Source organism: Clupea harengus, chromosome 17 (genome assembly GCF_900700415.2).
Source record: "Clupea harengus chromosome 17, Ch_v2.0.2, whole genome shotgun sequence".
NCBI classification, from domain to species: domain Eukaryota; kingdom Metazoa; phylum Chordata; class Actinopteri; order Clupeiformes; family Clupeidae; genus Clupea; species Clupea harengus.
This window is the reverse complement of record NC_045168.1, coordinates 27,183,535-27,204,222: the sequence shown is the minus strand read 5'-3', so window position 1 is coordinate 27,204,222 and position 20,688 is coordinate 27,183,535. Positions and strand designations below refer to the sequence as shown.

Genomic DNA, 20,688 nt, shown 5'->3' with positions numbered 1-20,688 from the left:
ATTTTTTTGTTGCAAATATTTGTTGATACAGGAAGTCACGAAGAAGCAACGAGTTTCATTTGTTTAATGTCGACGCTTACTTTGAAGCACCTCGGAGCTCCTCAGTTGTAGTGCGGAAACTGAAAGGGAGTTGGCCCTCCCACCGCACGGATGATGCAGTAAAATTGGGCGCGCTTGCGCATATACGCTCCTTTTCTCTTGTGCGGGTAAGTGTTGCATGGCGCATGCTTCTCTCATCTGAAAATTACTTTCTAATTTTTGTGCGTTTTCTGTGAGTAAACTATGACCTATAGTGCCACTTCGTTCTCTCAGAGATGAGATATGTGGAAGTTTACTTTGAAATGTTTATTTCACCATTGTCGGGTCAGAAGGCGGTTGGGTGTGGGTCCATTTTTAATATCTGTTGCAAGCTACCTCTGCGATTGATGAAAAGCAGGCTCGAGGCCTTCCGCGCGCTAGCCGTACTGACTTGTCATGCTAGCTGGCTTGCAAATTAGAGTTGTACCTAATGTTAGTAACCAAATGATGGATGCTCTTAGTTGATGTAACGTAAGTTTTTATACCCAACCCTTGTGCCATTTTGTAGCTCTTTATGTGTCTTGAGGCTCGTGATTTTCACGCTACAAATAAGGAATTCTTAATTTCGTTCTACGTTAAATGGAAGTAGTTTACATGGAGCCTTGCGAAGCGCATGTTCAAGCACCATAACTAACGCTAGCCTAGTTGGCTAACATTAGCTAGCTTCACTTAGCAGACCATGTCACGATGGTTGAGTTACCTACCGTGCTAGCTACAGTCATTTAATTGTCATTTCTGTCTCAAATGGCAAACTGTCAAATTAATTTGTCGAAACATTACTTAAACTTGATGCAAGTTAAGTAGTTCTATGTTGTGTCACACTGACTGAACCACGAAAGTGGAAAAGCTAAATAAAGCTAGACTTTCAGTGTTTGCGAAGAGCCGAACTCTAGCTTGTTTGAATTGATAGCCACCTAGCAGCTTCCCCGTGTAATGCATGCCGTTTAGCTGTATGTTAGCTACAAGCAATTATGATTCATAAATGTGCGGACTTTCTGTTAACAAAAATGTACTTAAAACCGTTACTCTTAATATGACTAGTTGTGCTCACGCGTTTGTTTTTATTGACCAACAGTAAAGTCAGTTCATCAGTGAGTAACGTTACTCTTGGCTTCGGCCTTGCGTGCCCTGCCTAATGTAATCTGTTGGGTTGTGCTATAGCAAAGATTTTTGCGAAGTGGACAATGTGACCATGTTTTCACTAGCACTAATAACATATCGCCCGTCTCCGGCTTCGATTTCTGCGTTGACGATATTGCTTGTGTTGACATATGTCGTGAAGCGTGTGGTTCCTGACTATTTGAGGCTGGATGCGCAGGTTAGCTACTGGAATGAGTTTCCGCTTCCCAACCCAAAAGCTTAGGCAAAACAGGGACACGTGGACAAGGCATGCAGCGATTTTAAAATATATTGGCATTTCTTTGCACTTTAGATCAAGTTTGGGTTTAACTGTTTCTAAGGCGAAGAGACACACACTGAACTTCGTTTTGTCTAAGGTATATCGGTTACTTAACATGACTGTTAACATCACCTTAACCAAGACACGTATTCGCATTTGAGGGGTGACTGATAAAGTTTTGGATCTGTGTCCTTATATCCATACAACTCGCACTACATTTCTGCTCACCTAATGCAATATTAATTATTACAAACGGTTGAAAGTGCTGCTCATTACTCCCACTTTTCCTCACAACATTCCCATCATTTTGTTTTCCCATTTCTCTTTCAGTTCCCCAAAACTACTCCATAATGTCAGATCCCGATCTTGATTTCACCACTGGAGATGCCGGGGCCTCTTCCACCTATCCCCAGCAGTGCAGCGCTCTGCGCAAAAACGGCTTTGTGGTGCTAAAAGCACGCCCATGCAAGATTGTTGAGATGTCCACCTCCAAAACTGGCAAGCATGGTCACGCAAAGGTAAAATGCCCTTCATATCTGTGATGGATATGAGTTTGAGGAGGTTGAAACTTTTGGTTGTTCAATTTTTTTTAACTGCATATTAGAACTTCCTAAATGGATGGTTTGTCTTCTGTCTTAACAGGTTCACATGGTTGGTATTGATATTTTCAACGGCAAGAAATATGAAGATATTTGCCCCTCCACTCACAACATGGATGTGCCCAACATCAAGAGGAATGACTACCAGGTTGGTCCTGTAGCCATTTTTTTGGATGGTTCTATGTACTCCTGGTCTGTTGTGTAAGATAGTGAACTACTGATTTTGTCTGTCAATTAGGAAATGCATTTAATTTCAGCTTCCATCAAAAGAAGTTGGTGTAGAATCCTAAACTAAACCCATAGACCGTTAAGGTTATGTTAACTCAGAATGTCAGTGAGCCTGCTCTACAACTTTCAAGGCCCAAGGAATTTTTTGTCTCAGAAGCCCATGAGATCTCTTAAATAGTCAATAAGCCGCGCCTTCTCTCCCGCAGCTGCTCAACATCACAGATGGTTTTCTGTCTCTGCTGATGGATAACGGTGAGGTGCGTGAGGACCTTCGCTTGCCTGATAGTGATATTGGCAAGGAAATCGAAACCAGATACGAGGCTGGTGAAGACATTCTGGTAAGTTTTGCATCCTTGGTTACTTGTACATGTTCATTATCTAATTTGTCCTTGGATAATTGCCCTTTCGATTGACTTGATATTAACCATGGCTTGTCAATTTATTTGAACTGTCCTAATGGGTCTGCGCTAATGGGAAATGTGAAATTTAGGTTAATCTGAAGTCTGTCCCTGCATGTCATAATGCAGATATGTTTTTTAAAATACCTCAATATTTTTATAAAGCAAATTAGGTTTTACTGCTGAATTGTTTTGGTGCAGGTGGTAAACTAGAAATTCTTTCCTGTGCCACTGTTAACATGTGTTATAAATATTGATAGTTTTTGAATTCCCCCTTTTGGCATTTCTTAATTTTACAATGTCTTAAGGGGGGCAAAGACTTATCTTAGTCTGACCCATAAGCCTGTCCTTTTCTGTCTCAGAGGGGTCATCAGCTGACAGGAGTTAATTGCCGTCCAAGTTTGTGGTGCTGAAATTGTAGTATGCCCGCAACTGAACAGTAGAATTTCAATAGCATAAACTCTAGGCAGACTTTGTGGAAGGCACTGCATGAGTCATGAGTTTGGTCTTCAAAACACCAGGTACAGCTCTGATCTAGCCTATAAACGGAGTCGTGTTTCCCTTTTCTATACTTCTTAATAGTACGTGGGCCTTCAGTCAACCAGCCGATACGTTTTGAACTTTAGGCTGTACGGGATGATTGGCTAGGTTATACAGTGGTCATGCCAAGGGATTGTCTCCCTCTGTGTGTTTACTTGTGCTGACCAGAAATCCACATTTTAAGTTTGTTTTGCTCCATATAATAGTCACTCAGATCTAAGAGCATAAGTCACAGCCAGTGCAATGGTAGAAGTGTGTGTGTGTTTGTGGGGTGGGGTGTTCCACAAAGTTCAATAAATGGTGCTTGACTGTAAATATCAGATTCTGTCTTAAGTGTGAAAGTAGTAAGCTCTTATTCAGATTAAGTTTTGTTTATTTAATGAATTCCACCCGGTAATTGATGCCTTTTTTCCTTCCCCTCCACAGGTCAGCGTGCTGGCAGCCATGGGGGAGGAGGCTGCCGTGGCCATCAAGTCCATCAGCAAATAGGAAGAGGGACTGCGCTGCTCAGGCTGCAACATGCTCCACTATAACAAATCTCTCGGAATTGGTTTTATTCTAATTGTCACCAAAGCTATGGCCTTCACCAACAACCTCAAATCATTTTTGTTGTGATTATTCCTTTTTTTCTTCTCCTTCCAATACTGTGCTGGACTTTTTAACAACTCTTCTCGTTGGATTGGTTGGCATTCTGCCGAATCACTGAGGTTTCACTTTTATTCTTTTTATTCTGGTTTTTATTTCACATTTTCTTTGGTCATTCCTCTTTGTTTTGCCTTTGAGATGTTGTTCTTGCCACTTACATTCCTGAATGTTCAGAAAATAATGGGATCCAGTTTTTGTATGATTATTTTTTTATATTACTTAGAATGGAAGAGAAAGCAGAATTTATGCCTTTTGGGGGAAATGAGTTTGGAGTTGGAAAGGAGTTTAAGGTGACAGCCCAAATTTCATATGCCTTCTCTGGGTGCCATACTGTTTCTTAACATGGTCTTTGCCGTGCAGGCACTGAGGTAATTTGCCCTAGATCAACGCCTTTTCCCAAAGTGACATGTTGGGGATGTTGGTAGTTAGCACTTAAGAATAGGCTTTGAATACCATCAGAAACATTTCAGATTACTAAGGAATAAACACAAAGAATAAAGGAAACTTCAGTGATTTCTCTTCTAAATGCCAGTCTGTGTTGTATAGAAGATGAAGGGATGTGATGGCCATGCGCAAATACCTCTGTACCACAATAGCAGCCAACTTGTTTGGCTGTCATTGGCAACCTACAATAAAGTGTTGAAGCCTGTATGTGTCTCCAATAATAGTTAGGCTTCTCTGAATGTTGCGCAAACAACTTCAGCAAGGTTCTTTCAGGGGACTCGGATCTGAGGGGTGGTGTGGTTTAAGTTGCAAATTTATTTTGTTCACTCGAGGCCTTTTGTTACCTGACTGGAGATGGCAAAAAATAAAGAAACTAGAAATAATTCAATTCTCTTGTATTTGTGTAGCATAGAATTAGTTGTTAGCCTTGTGTTTTGTGAAAGGTCAATTCATTTGCATGTATAAAAGCTCTTGTCATAACTTGCTAAGTTGCCTAGAGTACTTAAATCAATCCCTTAGGATGACATGGACAGACTGATTTGACTAAAACCAAAGATTGTTTGGGTTGACTGTTTAAAATGACAAGCGTTAGCCGTAGTATTCACAATGATCACAATATTGTTAAGATAATGTTTAATAAATAAAATAAAATGGGAAGGGTGTGTTAAAAGGAAGTATAACCGAAAAGGGCTACAGGTGCATAGAACACACACCTTAGACAAAGAAGCAGAGTACATTAAAGGCACTAGACCATTGGAATACTGTATTTTTACTGTTTTATCAGATATGGTATATACAAATGAGACTCCATTTGATCTTCCCAATAATCACAACGCTCAGTGTCATAACACCCAGTGCCCCAGTAGTTGCCAGTTCCCATACTGTGTGTGTGTGTGTGTGTGTGTGGAGGAGTGTGGAGTGCCCAGAGGGGAGAACCAGGGTTCAGCAGCTGTGGCGCAATCCAGTGGTGTCAGCTCAGAGCTCTGGTAAAGCCTGAATGCCAACTTGTGCCCCACCCTGCATTGCCTGACTCAGACTTGCCGACACAGTGGTGTGAAGAGTCATGGGTCTGTCCGTCTCTACCTCGTCCCTTTCTTCACAGCAGGAGTGCCTGCTTAATTACAATGAGCATTCTTTAAACCTTAGCGTATGCATGTACATTCTGTGCTGTCCTGAACGCATGCAAAACAAATCTACCTGATATTTAGGACGATCTGTTCAGGTTGACGAATTGAAAAAAGGTGGAACATTTTAAAATCATTTTTTTTTTTTTTTTTTAAACAATAGGAACTACACACCACACCTTTACGGCAGGTTTTGTGTCCATTGTGCCTATAGACTGAAACACGATAGATAACTAAATAATTTCACTCGTGTTTAACCCATTTGACTAATCGGCCAGCTGATACAGCCTGTTTAGAGCATAGACATATATAGATCATACCTATATATGTCTATGGTTTGGAGCGCTACTGAAGCACCTCCCCTTCTGACGCAATTTCCTTTTCCTCTTTCCTCTCCGAGATGGCGCCGGTAAGTCTCTTTGGTGCCACTTTTGGATAGATAATAAGGTCATTTAAACATGATACTCATTGTTAAGTACAGATTAACAATACATACGGTAGTCGTGTATGTCTGTCTATATACATTGTACCGAAAACAACCATCAATTAACGCGAATATCACCATAAGTAAAGACGATCCACGTCTGACGTAGAGTACAGTACACGTGTAACTTGCTAGCCAGCTTCCTAGGCTAACGATACTCGTTACTGCCATATAACTTAATTTATAGCTGTAAATAGTACAATTTATATTTTGGACATATAGCAATGATGAATGTATTGTTCGTAACGTAACGTTTTGTGAATTAGTGATTGAAAAATTAATGAATGATCAGATTCCTGTAAGATTGCTTTCGAGTGTAATGATAAGCTCAGTGAATTACTTGTGTTGACTGATATGATGCTTATCATTACTCAGAAAATGAAGAGTGTCAAGACTGTCAAGACTACCAAGAAAAGCAAGAAGGGAGCTTCTTGGAAGTACACCCTTGACCTCACACATCCAGTGGAGGATGGGATCCTTGATTCAGCCAATTTTGTGAGTTTTTATATGTTTCAATGTTGAATATTATAAATGGCCATCGTGAATTTAGTGGTTAGCCTACACTTTGACTGTATGGGAAAGTCTAAACATTATTGGGAAGTTACAAACACGCTTTTTTGTTTAAGACATATCAGTGGCTCTTTTCGTTGTAGTTGGTTGTGTAGGTTTCTTTTTATTTCTTTTTCTCTTTTTTTTTAAACCTCTCCCTGCACCCATCGCCCTTGGGTATTCATATAAATGAATCAAATTGAATTAGATTGAAGATATGTTGATGTATGACTAACTTGGTCTCCTGACTAGGGTTCCCTTCCCTAGTTGAAAACCTAGGGCTATCTTCCCTAGTGTGGTCATTGTGTTTTGTAACTAACAGGAGATCTTCCTGAAAGAGCGGGTGAAAGTCAATGGCAAAACTGGCAATCTTGGAAATACTGTCCAAATTGCACGCCTGAAGAATAAGATCAGTGTTGCATCGGAAAAGCAGTTCTCCAAGAGGTGAGATTCCATATTGATCAAAGGGCTATGATGTTTCATGTGTTCACACACATGTTTTTATAATAGGTCCACATTAATGGATCAGCTACATAAACATCTACAAATTTGAATGTGTCCTGCAGTTGAAAGTGACCGATATGTCTACGTCTTTTCAGGTATCTGAAGTATCTCACCAAGAAGTACTTGAAGAAGAACAACCTGCGCGATTGGCTGAGAGTGGTGGCTTCGGACAAGGAGACCTATGAACTGCGCTACTTCCAGATCAGTCAGGAGGACGATGAGTCTGAGACAGAAGACTGATGCTTCGTCCAGCCAGCCAGGAGTTTGGAGGCAGTGATTGCACATGAGACCTGTGTTGACCATGTAGCCCGAAGCTTGATCGTAAATAAAGATGGGTTCGGGATGTGTCCCTGATCTCCCTCTTGGTATTTGTCTGTTGGTATAGTATTTGTTTACTTTTGGTGTGCAGGAATGAAGAAACATCTCCAGTGTGTATTGTGGACTGGTAGACTGTTTTAGTAGCCAATATTGAGTTCATATGTGAGACCTATTTACATCCTTGATGCCATAGCTCATAGAGGATCCTGTTTATACCAATGTGCCAACTAATGGATAGTGCATCTTCAACGATGGAAGGTATTGAATACATTCGGCACACCCAATACACCATTGCAACACAAACTTGTGAATCATTGAACTGCTTTTTCTTTCAACAAGAATCACATGAACGTGGTTTAATAATAGTACTTTTTTGTGTTTTTGGCAGAAATTAAACATGCATAGCCTATGGTGGGTAAACAAAGATCACAATTGTAATACATTGGATCTGACCGAACCAAACATTTCCTACATGTGCTGATCAGGTTTAACAGGCACATGTATAGAGCACTCCTCAAAACGTTCTGAACTGTGACTTTTGACACTGACTGGAAGTGCTGGTGGTCACTGGTCACTCATAACTGCCTGAAGATTCATTTTGTGTACTTGGTCATGTCCTTGTTGCAGTGTGCGAAAATATAGCTCTTTAGAGTTCGTCCGATTCGACATCGATCTAAGATTTTTGGATCGCACTTTGAGGCTAGGCTATGCATTTTTTCTGGTTGTCCAAGTTCATTTCTGCTACGGTTAAACATAACCTGTCATAGGAAAGAAAAATCAAATATGACCAGTCTTCCCCATTCGATGTCCCTGTCTCGTTCAACTCTTGCGAACGAATGGAGGAAATAAATAAATGTGACATCTGACTACATTATCGTTCATTTTCACTTTTAAAACCATTAAGTGTTATAGTAGTGGACATTAATTGTAAATATCGGTCAATTTTGGCCAGGCACACAAATCTAACAATGTGAAATTATTTTTTAAAACTGAATATTACTCTGATTTTTTTTTATCCATTCAAGAAGGTAGGGGCGAAGGACGTCATGAATCCTCGTGAATTTATTTAAGATGAAAGAAAAGATTTTTATTGAAGTCTCAAAAAAGTAACTATAGCCCCATGCGTGACTCGTATAATTCATTTGGTATAAAAGCCTTTTCTTTAGTGGTTTTCACAATTTGTTTCTAATGACTGCATTCATAAATTCTTGTTCAGTTTGAGTAGGGTGAGCAGACGTCCCGTTATCCGCAGGAGAGTCCTGTTTTTCAGCATTATTTAAGGATCCTGACTTCCTCAGATTTTATAGAAAAATCATGTTTTGTCCCGTATATTCTCTTTCCATATTTTTTTTTATAACGGAGCAATAAGATAAGTTATTGGAACACAATTTACTAATGGAAACATCATTTACCTTTGAAAAGAAAGCTGCCAAATAGTATTTCATGTCTCATTCCAAATCAATGATAAAATCGGATTGAATCGAATCGTTAGGTTCTGAAGATGGCTGTGTCAATACCCAGCCATAATATCTTTTAGGTCTAAGTATACGGTCAGTAAACCATGTAGGCCTACAGCTAACCATGATGCTGTACATTATCAATCATTTTCCTGGAATGGCTCCCTGAGTGGAGACAGATACGCCCCGGACCTCCAAGACACACATAACTATATTACACCCCCATGATTGTCACACTTATCAGGGCTTTTGTGAGAGTGTTAAGCATTATTTCCTCTAAACATATTTGTCACAAAAAGTTCAACAATTAATGAATGCATCCACAGAAACTTGAACCTCCTAATCCCCTTAGCATGGTAGAGGGAGCGTCCTTGTTTTCAGCATATTATAACCACATCACACTATCTTGTCACAATAATAAGGCATGAAAAAAACACAGGAGTCACACAAGTATAAATTGGTTCTTCATCAACTTCTGCCAACTGTAATAGCTAGGCTGAAACAGGATAGTGTGTATCTTATTTTATTATTCCACAAGAAAAAGATATGATGCAAGGAAAATGTTGTATGCCATTTTCCAATCTGAGAGCAGAGTGCAATGCAGCCACAGTACAATGCATCCAGCTTTTGATGAAGAAGTCTTGATGTTGTAATTACCTCCCACTTACTTTTATTGTTACAATTATTATTTGAATCCATAGATGTTGATGCGGTTTCTGTGATAGTATATAGTAGTGAATTCAAATTCCCTCAAGCCAATAGCACAATTATCACAAAATATAGTGTGCATCAGTTGGCTGCAGGCTCCTTCCTAGAAGAGATGTATGTTTGTATGTATTGGCATAAGTGACTTTATTTCAACTGCAGTCTGTGTATGTTTCTTTAGGACAGAGGTATCACTAGTGATGATGACTCAGGTCATGAGGTGTCGAACCCTGCTTTCTTGAACAATGTCAATTCAGGTTGTCCTTTGTTCTTTTCCCCTTTGATCATGTTCATCACCTGATTCAGGATAAAGGTTAGATTCAATCTGATCAGCAGTAGAAACTACAGCTCAGTAGCCAAAGAAAAAATGTTCATCAAAAAGATTGCTCCTATGACTATGCTAATTTGTGGTGTAATGGTTGGTGATGAGTATAGGGTCACTGGAGTATAAATACAGTTGTCTCTTTGGCAGGCACAAGAGACTTATTTTGGTCTGCCTTACTAAGCAGTCAAACGTGGGGCTACCGAGATGTTGGCAGCGGCTGGAAAAGAAGCAGAGGAGATGGTGGGGACCAGGCCCAGGACCCTGAGTGAGCGGGTCAAAGAGCGCTTTCAGGCCACCCTGGCTGGACTACTGGAACTGGAGGTCCTCAGAGCCAGGCACAAGCAGATGGTGGAGATGGCCCTGGGAGACGGCAGCAGCAGCAGCAGGGCCAAACGGGACACTCAACTAGGAAACGACCAGTACTGGTTGGAAGGGAACTCATCTAGACTGAGGTTGACTCGCAGTCTTTCGGAGGATGACTTGGAGAGAAGAAGAATGGTTCAGAGTTGGTCAAGGCACCCCTCCGAGGACCTTCTTCTAGACAGCACAGGCCATTGCGATGAAGGTCTGGTGCCAAGGGCACAGGCTGTTTGGGATGACAGCTCCAGCTCCAGGGCCAGCTCTGGGTTCTGTGAAGATGACATGAGCGAGATGTGCAGTGATGAGGCGGATGTCAGCTTTCCTCTCAAACTCGTTCGTCTCTCTGTCCACTCAGAATGCCACCGAGGCCGGCGGAACTCCGAGGAGCTGTCCGCCAATTATGATGAAGAGGTCTGAAGGGCAGAGTGAGGCCAGAGAGGACAGCCCTGCCGACTTGGGTCAGGCCATCCCACAGGACAGCTTCTTCTCTGTGGCCAGTCTGTACCCTGACTCGCATTGGCCAGATGTGTCGGAAATACTGCAACCCCAAGTTGTCCTGGAGCCCAGGTACCGCTCTGACTTGCGCTCTCTCCAAGGGCCCGAGGTGTATCGCTATCCCAGCCCACTGCACGCTGTTGCCCTGCAGAGTCCACTCTACGCTCCTCGGAGTCCCATCCACCACAACAGGAGCTGGCTACACAGTACTGTAAAGCCTGGGTTGCGGCAGGTCTCTGTCTATCTCTCTCCACAATCGGACTTTTTAGGTGTCAATTCAGAGTGTTCCTATTTACCCAACAGCGTGTGTGTGCCAACCCCAGGGCACACTTGTCAAACTCTTCCTCATGTTTCCTGTGAAAAGCAGCGGCTGGAGGCTCTTATCTCAAGGCTTGCACAATGCTACCAGCATTTTAGAAGTCAGCCATCCTTGCCAGGGCCACCAAAGGGCCAGCCAGTGTCCAGTCTTCGTCGCACGTGCTCCATGGGCAAAGGAAAGTTTTCAGATAATAAGCGTAAAAAGAGAGGTGACAGAACGGAGATGCAGGACTATACCTCAGTGTCTTTCCCTAGAACCCTCAAGGGTCTGAAGAGAGCCATGTGTGTCAGTAGAAGTCATGGTGTCACTAAGAACAGAGGGGATACTGACACAGCAGTGCTGTTATTCCCTTCTGATGAGGAATGTGTCAGTGTCTCAGGCAGCAAGAAATCAAGGGAGGCACATGATGTGGCCAAACAGAGGGAGCAGCCATCGCCCCAAATGGTCATTTTCTCTCCTGGGTGCATGAGGAGAAGGTCCACTGTCTGATCTATCAGTGGAATTGGCCAGATTGAGAGTATTACACCAAATGGCCAGCAATGTAAGTTTGGTTCTCAACACCCATGCAGTGGTGCTTGGATAAGGATGAATCGATCTTTCCTGTTGGATTATTATTTTATTTTCACTGTATTCTTTAAAGTATTTTATTTTGGCATATTTACAATTAAATGACAATTTAGAAATGTAATTGTACAATTTCGACAAATAAATGAAAAACGACAATGAACTGACCTGTGTAGTGTGTAGTATGTTCTAAAACATAAGCATAATATAGTTATTTCCCATTCTTCTTAGGTTAATGACGAAATCATTTCCTCTTTTCCATATCAGCTCCATGTTGATCTGTTCCATATTTTAAAGTTTTCTTTAGGCACTTAAATGTGTGAAAATCCCTGATGGGCATTTAAGAAGACGCTGGGCAGATTTACGGAAATGACACAAACAATAGAAGAGAAAGGACATTAAATATTGACTAACAGTCTTGCAGTCACTCCTAGAATCATACCTAATCCTCTTGTCAATTAGCACACGATCTTTAAACCTTTGTTGCAACATGAATGATTAAATCACTTACACCGGTAGGGTGCCACCTCTCTTAATGTGTGAGAATTCTAAGAAGCTGGTTCATTAATATTCGCTATGTCAAGGTTTAGGTGTTATTGGGTTTGTGATGGTTTATATTACAGTTTTTCTCGATTGCTTACACACATTTAGCGAATCATCGGTCAACTAAATCTAATGCTCACATCTTCTTTGCACAGCAATAGTCTTCTCATTGCTTTCACACACATTTCTTTGAGTTTTAACACACTTTTCAAAACAGTTAACACACTTCTCACAGAAAGACATGAAACCTAATTGAATAACCATGTCAACACATTACAGACACTTAGTAGCAGCCAACTGAAACTGCTCTCTATATTCTAAATATCGTCAGCACCTGTGTGAACTCTCTGTGCACAACTAATCAAGTAGTTCTCAACCTCTAAAAGAAGTCAATAGATTGAAGTTGATACCAAGCATGTATCGAGGAGGCCGCCACCAACAACCTCAGCAAGGACTAGGACGAGGACAAGGAAGAGGCCGTGGTAGAGGTAGAGGGGCCCCTGTCAGGGGACGTGGCATTCGTGTAAGATGCTCTAATGAAATTTTGGCAACAGTCATTGATCACGTAGTCAATCATGACCTCTCCATGAGAGAGGCTGGCCAAAGGATTCAGCCAAACCTGAGCCGTCATACTGTGGCATCAATTGTTTGTACGTTCCACAATGACAATGACACTTTGCTAGCCTTTGCAGTCAATTTACTATACTGTGTTTCACTGTATTTGCACTCTTGGCAACAATCATTTCTATACTTTTGTATAGTGTGTTGCCACAATACAATGTAGTACTGTAGTTTCACTAAAGTAATTTACAACATATACGGTAGAATTCTGATTACTGTATATTTACACTATTTACAGCCTATTGCACTATTTTTACAGAATCAACACACTGGCCCACACTGGTGGCAGGGGGAGAATGTTCACTGCAGAACAGATTTGACCTTTTTACTGTATATTGAAACCTGTCATTTGACTTCTTACAGTATATACATGTAATGTGGAAAAATTACTGCAATAAATATTTTTGTGTCAGAATCTTTGCCATTTTGTACGCAGTAGAACACATGTAAATCAATGTTGACAGGTCCTTGTTTAGAATATCTTTTATAGTATTTAGCAATACAAAAACAGAACTACAATATTTTACTGTATACAAATTTTCAGATTTCAAATACTTTCTGACAGTTTATTCCCGAAGTAAGAGTGCTCAGTACAAAACCCAAATTGTAGTATGTTGTCAGTGGTAAAATAGTCAATACTGTGAGGGTGTTGCACAAAAGTTGAAGTGATGGTTTCAGAGGTTGATATTGATAGCTGTAGTTTGAATTTTGTTATCCATTGATAAATAAATGAGAAAACATAAATTTTCAATTGAGCACAAATTGTAGGTTTTGATGGAAATGTTTGGTTTTGATGGGTGTGTGACAAGTTTTGAAAAGTTGGTGTCATTCTGCAAACATCATATAGTGTTTTGGTCATTTCATCTTCTGTTAAGGGCTGTGTGTGAGCTGTTTTGAAAAAGTAAACAGTGAATGGAAAGATGTGCCAAAACTGTAATACTTTTACACGTGTCATTTTTGCATTCCCCGTCAACCTACGTCGACTTGTAAGACTACTTTACTGAAGATGCTTCTCCATCCACCAGGTGTCATCAGAGGTCATTATCAATTTGCTGGAAATAATCAGATTGTTGGACGGTAATTATCTTTTAACTGGGAATTGAAGTTTTTTCAACATTTGGCTGGTACAGGCACATCAGACGAGATAGAACCTAATTAAAACAATCTAGAATTGTGTCTCACAACTGTTTTTCCATGTGTGAAGTTGAGCTAAAGCCTTTAATGTACAGGTGTTCTACATGGTTACATATGGTTTAATAAGGCTACAACACACATGAAGAAACTGTCACTAACAATAGCAATTTCACATGTAAGGAGAAGAGACCTTTATTTGTTTTGCCCTAAGGAAGGAGTGTGAGAGGTACCTGGGTGCCTTTTTCATGTTTGGAGCTGAAACTCCGTAACCATGGGGATGCATGCTCCTCTCCAAAATAAGCAGTGATACCAGAAAGTTGTCCAAAAGGGGATTGTGTTTCCCTGTCAAAATTCCTGTTTTTCTCAGTCATAACTGAATGGGAAGCATGTAGTCCCTTAATGTATTTTGGGCACTGAGTCAAGGAACACACCAACTAAATCTTCAAACACATACCTCTCTGACAGTCATTATTGAATTGTGGACACTGTAGTCAAATGCAACATTTTGCCCTCTCTTCAGTGACTTTATGCGTATAGAGCAATAAGCATTCTAGTGTATCTAGACTTGGATAGACTAATATCATATTCATACTGAGAGAGTTACTGTATATACATTTTTGTATTCATAAGGGTAGCTGCCGAATTCCGCTATACATACTACATATATGGGTACGTGTGTGTGTGTGTGTGTGTGGTGTGTGTGTGAGAGTGAGTGAGTGAGTGAGTGAGTGAGTGAGTGAGTGAGTGAGTGCATGCATTTGTGGGAGCACCCCTGTGCATTTGGGAAGACAGATTTCACCACTGGCAATCACAGATCCCTAGACCAACTCCTCAAACTCATATGTTCTATATGTGTTGAACGTATGTGGGAATGTTCATTAACCTGAAAACATGAAAATGAAAAGCATCTTCCACTCTGTCTTAAATGATTGATAACATCTGTGGAGTTGATCCACAGAATCTTGTAGACTGGCATATTATTATTTTATACTGATAAACATCTCTTCGGTTTTTTAACCCCCTTCTATCGAGCGTCCAGCCCAGTCTGAGATTGTCTCATCAGTTGCCCACTAATACTTTCAGAGACAGACCTCATAAAATGTTCACTTCAAAGAGCCCAGTGGGTCTGTGCCAGCCGTCAGAACCTCTTCTGCTGGTTCAGAGACGTCTGGGAGGCACACAGTAACTCATCCCTTCACATTTTTTCCACAGACGTCAGTTGGGCTCGAACCCCCAGCTCTTAAAAGGCCAGCGCTTTGGCATCACAGCACTTCAGATGTTTTTGCAAAGAAGGGGGATTTAAGTACGCACATGTGTATGTTAAGGAAAACACAGGGAGATTTGAGTACGCACATGTGTATGTTAAGGAAAACACAGGGGGATTTGAGTATGCACATGTGTATGTTAAGGCCTAAGGTAAAGAAGGAAAACACAGGGGGACTTGAGTATGCACATGTGTATGTTAAGGCCTAAAGTAAAATCTTATAAATAGGTATGCAGAGTGGAGCGAAAAGTGGGATTATGTATACCTGAATAAAATAATAATAATGACACACACACTACCCTGAAAGATATCTGTCAGGGTGGCTGTCCAAAGTGGTAGGTGCTACTGTTGAAATGAATGAAAACATATCCTAAGTCAGATTAGTTGCCTGGATGATGTTAAATCAAACCGAAGTCTTTGTGTTGCAAGAAGTGCTTCTGAAGGTGTTGTGAAACCCCAATTATCCTGGAAAGAATATGCAGTTATTTGTCAAACAAGCTATTCATGTCTGAATTGTTTCTTCAGGAGAACTGTTTCCAGTCTTACTTCGAACAGCACAAGCCACTCATTCATCACCCTCCTCTCTCTTTTGGCACCCTGTGAATGTCTCTGTTATATGTAATCAATTATCTTGATTGAGTCTGAACAATGCCCTAAATAATAAAATGACTGATCATTTCTGTTATTATGCCAGTAGGGTACTTGGTATAGTTGTGCAATGGCCTTGATGATGTTATGTATTTCATTATCAGCTTTATTAAGTGAAAATGTCTCCTATATGATGCACCATCCTCATATAAGTCCTCAGTCAGTCACTGTGTTTGAATTCCCACCTACTCATCCAGGTTGATTACTGCAGACTGCTATGGCTTCAGATCCTTGTCTGCATGTCATGGATGACGTTAGATGTGGGTCTCTTTTCTGCAGAGAATTAATGAGAGAGATTGTGGGGTTAAGGGGGGGGGGGGGGGGGAGAGACTGCAGAGCGGGCATCACAGAAAAAAAAAACATTTGACAGGAAATGAATAATACGCTTGCAACCACCCTACTGTGAACTATAAATAACAACCAGAAATGAATAGGTGGAACCACAAAGTGAACGGATTGAAGTGTAAATGTGTGAAATGCATATGATTTCAAATCATTCCATTATTGCTTTCCTGCATGAACTGTTATTGCCTGGGCTTCGTAAAACTATATGAAAAGATGAGCTGATGTTCAGACCATGCTAGTGTCACTCTCTGGTCTATTGATTTCTGTCTATATTTGTCTACGTCATTCTATCTCAGTCACCTGAAAAAAACACTTCCTTCAGAAATGTGAGCAGAATTGGAAAGACCTGGTTATTTGCTAGTAGCAAATCTGATCAAACTCAATTAATTTGTCAAATTGCCTCAGTGAGAAGATTTGTTGAACTCCACAACAGGTAAATGGTAAGAGAATCACAGTCACATACAGTGAATCGTAGTTATGAAGAAAAATTGAGAAGGAGCTAGCCTCAAATGATAGCCTATCTACCCGATACTGGCCTGCGAGAGACGTGGGTATCACATTACAACTCTTGTATATCACTTTACAAGACTGGGGTTAGAGTATGATTGGATGGCTGTAACTCACATCCTCTGAAGGAACGACCCAGATAGGAGCTAGATAGCAGGAATATGTCCAGGAACAATCTGGTGGGGATCTATTTTGGCTCTCAGCATCATTAGGGCAAACAATGGTTTTTGCAGAAATCTCGTTTCACACAAGCAGGCTATCTGTGGAAGTAATTGAACCAGATCCAGTTCGTAGGTAGATCAACATAAAGAACAGTTGGTGAATCACTCATGAGAAAAAAAAAATACACTTTTGGGCTCTGGGTATTGTCAAAACTGATATTCCTGTGATTCACAATAAATCCCTGCCACCTGTGAATGATGGATCCGTTAGTTCCGGACGCATCCGTTCTCTTTGATGCATCGTTGAGAGCTTGACCAGAGCAACCCGTTACAGACACTCACTGCACACTCAGATGCGCTATCACCATAGCAACCTTTTGTGTTCCGAGCAGAACCTGAGATTCTCTTGAATTTCAAGAGCGCGGGGATGCGATGTGTGTGTTGGGGTGAGGTGGGGGATTTGATTTCAGTTTATCAAATGCAACACAAATCAATTGCTGGGTTGTTTGCAGTGACACGTTTAGTATGACTTCTTATTCAAGGATATGCACTATGCACTTGTTCTTGTCAACTTTGAAACTGTTCATAAGCATAAACTCTAAAATAACACTATCTATATTGCATAATCAAGTAAGTAACAAACCTACATGAATGCAACATTAGAGAGGAATTAGAGCGCCAGCAACATTCAGAAATTAAGCCAGATTTCGTTGAATTGTTTCAGTGAATGGCAACTAGTTCAGGCCATCTTGCTATACGAGGAAGGAAAACGACAGTTATGGCCCAGACATCCATGAGCTGCGCTGCAGTACAACAGCAAACACCGATGACGTAAATTAGACCAAATTCGAAGGGCGCAGCTTTTAAAAATCACCCAAACAGTAGGCTGTTTGTGGCCAGCGACAGCATACCTCACTTCATGACTGGTATGAAGGGGCGAAAGTCTGGCCTTTGGACTGTGCCTCCCATAAGATCACATCTGAGTGGTCCCCGAAGCGAAGCAGTAAATAGACTACCGTATAGGCTAAGGTCCAAGCAGCAACCGCACACTTTCTCGACGGAAAACCATGACATATAGGTTTGTCTTCCCGCAAACACAATCTAGCCTACAGCTTGCATTGCTACTCTGAATTGGCCCACAAATGCAATGGGCTAGCTAGGAGCTTCACTGTGCGTTGCTGAAGCGTCATTGACGTAAGCAGTTTCTGGATGTGGACATGGTGTGGCTAAATAATTGATTTTGCTCTGATCACATGGAGGTTCTCTGAATAATTCATGAAGTCTCGGCATCTCTCTACCTCAGCCCATCACAGTAGCTTTGCCCGGATGCTCCCTGGACACCGCTGGAAATGGAGTTTCGGTAAACTATCGCACCATGTTCACTGTATGGCAACATCTTGGTAAGTTTTCAGCGTTTCTATTTAAGGTTGAAGAGAAGAAATCAAAAGTGAATTTACATTGACCTATAACATATAAAGTGGAAAAGGACTGTTCGATATGCCAGTACTCGGCTACTCCTCAAAATGCACTATGCGCCGAACTGTATAAGTTTAGGCTACTTCTTTTACGACTTTTTAGTGCGCTAGCATTTAAGGATTCATAAACTCCTGGAGACACGCAATTCCAGAGCGTTTCCTTTTGTAATTATTTTGAATGCATTATAAAGGCGATGTATACACTATGCATTTGATTTCATCTGCAAAGAAATACTTTATCTCAACACCCAGGGAATGAAAACGGATCTTTCTCATAAATATTACATGTTGATTATGTCGCAGTACCGATATAGCTATGGCAAAACCCAGTCGATTCTGTCCGTTTGATCGTAGTCTGTTTTATACAAGTTGTATGTTTGTAATTATATCTTTGAAATCCCACCACCACAACTATTACTACAAACATGGTCCCTCCAATGCACCAGTAAACACACGATGATTTAGAAAACTGAGCTTTTAGACCATGTTGATATTTGTCTTACATTTAAAAAAAGTAGCTGTCCGGTCGCTGACCGCGGTACCGAAATAAACAAGTGGCAAGTGGAGAGTGGCTCGCTTGCAGACATACAGCCAAGGCTACCAAAACCTAGCTTATACTTCAGAAAGACTGGTGCATTGTAGCCTACTCTTGTTGTTATTCCATCACATTGCATTCATAAATCACACTGAGTGTTTAAGTAAAAAAAAATAGGAATCGGATGTTTTTGTTCACTTTACTGCTCTGCAGTCCATCACAGGTGTTATAAAATCTGTAATATATTTTCGATTCCGTCAAAGATATGGGCTGTGCAGCATAGCATGTACATTTATTACATAGACATAGATGTTGGGCATGTGTGTGTGTGTGTGTGTGTGTGTGTGCATTTATGTGCATGAGCCAGTGGATAAGATTAATGGCAATGATCAGCTTCAAATCATCTTTAGATGTATTGCTGAACTGCTTAGATCATTTTCTTCTCACCTGTTACTTGCTACTCTTGCTGTTCGTTCAGCACTGAGATCTCACTTAGATTACAGCATGGAACTCATGCTGACGCATCCTTCTAACTTTAGGGAGCATATGACCTTGTGATGTCCTGAGGGGCGTTGGGTGCTCACAGGAGAGAGGGAGGAGTGGATATGTGCTGCTTATTACCGAGGATCCCTGTGCGCTCTTTGCTTTTGGATATGCTCCAGTTCGTCCATCAGTGGTGAGAGCTAATGCCTCACGCAGGGACAGGAGAGATCTGGGCTGCAATCAGAGCTGTGTCCAAAATATATGGCTCTGTTTTCACTATGTGTTGAAAGGTACCAAACCTTTAGAATGTTGTTTTTGCTGACTCCATTTGAAAGGTTGGGTGTCACTACTGGCAGTAAGTCAGTTCTATACGTATAAAAGGCACATTGTGTGTGTGTGTGTGTCACCCGAGCCGAGAGGTGTCTCGTAACATTACTAGGCTCGCCTTCAACACAGTCATTTCGATCATCGCCATAACCTTCACTGCCACTACCAAACTGTAGATGCAGCAACATTTTGAATGAAAATTTCATCTGTCCCCAATGAATGTTTCACCCCCTCGGTTCGGTACCGGCCATAAGCAGAGACACTATGCACTGAGAGCAGTGTTTTCAGTAATACTGTCACTATGCACTGAGAGCAGTGTTTTCAGTAATACTGTCACTTGGTGGCTTGTGAGCTCAGCAGCTGCCTTTTGTTGTGTGTGAGCTCTGATGACATGAGGGCTTTTCAGCGGGCAGGCGTGCTCTGCTGGAGGTGAGGGACGGTTGACTCACCTCCTCTCCGCTGTCTGCAAGATCTAAACCTCCTCCTGCCGCCCCCTCCCCTGCCCTCCAGCGCCCACGCTCTCCCTGTGGACCCCGGCCGTGACGTCAATGCTTTGTACGTGCATAAAAGACCTAAACCTAATCAAACAGCCTCTCATCAGCCAAGGCCTTATGAATCATCTCCACAAACAACCCCGTGTGAGCAAGTAGATCCGCTGTATGAACGCCCAGAACAGAGCCTCCCTCCACCTAAATATCCTCACCATTGTCATGTAAATCAGCGGGCCTTTGCCACACAATAGGCCTGTGTCTGATACCTATGGGGTATTAGATGGCCCCTATTCTTTGTCCAAATTAAGATCTTACTGAAATGTAATTTTGTACACAGAAAGCCTTTTAGGAATGCGTGTGAATAAAGCCTTTGGACACTCAGTCAGCACCATGAAACTTCAGTCACGAAGAGCTGAGAAATGGGCAGGTCATCGAATCAGAGACTGAGAGACGGAGAGAGCTGATTACTGTAATTACAACTTCTCTAAGGAGAAAAGGACTTGCTGTGGCAATGACACTTGACTATAGCGCTGACTACTTCACCAAAGTGTTGCCCTCTCTCTCTCTCTGCCTCTCCTGTTAGCGCTGGTGGGGGATGCAGCCTCCCTCTTTCGCTCAC

General features: G+C 41.4%; 3 protein-coding genes across 5 annotated transcripts in view; all 3 read left to right on the top strand.

Annotated features, from left to right (window-relative positions):
- Positions 1-133: 133 nt before the first annotated feature.
- eif5a (eukaryotic translation initiation factor 5A) lies at positions 134-4,714 on the top strand. Of its 2 annotated transcripts, none has more exons than XM_031584305.2 (5): positions 134-206; positions 1,808-1,995; positions 2,120-2,224; positions 2,511-2,642; positions 3,669-4,714. In XM_031584305.2, the coding sequence occupies exons 2-5, from the start codon at positions 1,828-1,830 to the stop codon at positions 3,729-3,731; spliced, it is 468 nt and encodes a 155-aa protein (XP_031440165.1). In that variant the 5' UTR covers positions 134-206; positions 1,808-1,827; the 3' UTR covers positions 3,732-4,714. The 2 variants fall into 2 exon arrangements, with proteins under 2 accessions (XP_031440165.1, XP_012676768.1); XM_012821314.3 differs by lacking the exon at positions 134-206 and adding an exon at positions 248-271.
- A 1,006-nt stretch (positions 4,715-5,720) lies between these two features.
- On the top strand, positions 5,721-7,360 carry rpl22l1 (ribosomal protein L22-like 1). Of its 2 annotated transcripts, none has more exons than XM_012821315.3 (4): positions 5,721-5,864; positions 6,315-6,434; positions 6,811-6,932; positions 7,088-7,360. In XM_012821315.3, exons 1-4 carry the CDS (start codon positions 5,856-5,858, stop codon positions 7,230-7,232), a joined length of 396 nt encoding a protein of 131 aa, XP_012676769.1. In that variant the 5' UTR covers positions 5,721-5,855; the 3' UTR covers positions 7,233-7,360. The 2 variants fall into 2 exon arrangements, with proteins under 2 accessions (XP_012676769.1, XP_031440167.1); XM_031584307.2 differs by having other exon boundaries at positions 5,832-5,902.
- Positions 7,361-17,976: 10,616 nt separating this feature from the next.
- slc7a14b (solute carrier family 7 member 14b) overlaps positions 17,977-20,688 on the top strand; it is a 12,137-nt gene continuing 9,425 nt past the window's right edge. Inside the window, exon 1 of the mRNA XM_031584310.2 lies at positions 17,977-18,158. The gene's annotated coding sequence lies outside the window, so the exon portion shown is untranslated. The remainder of the gene's footprint in view (positions 18,159-20,688) is intronic.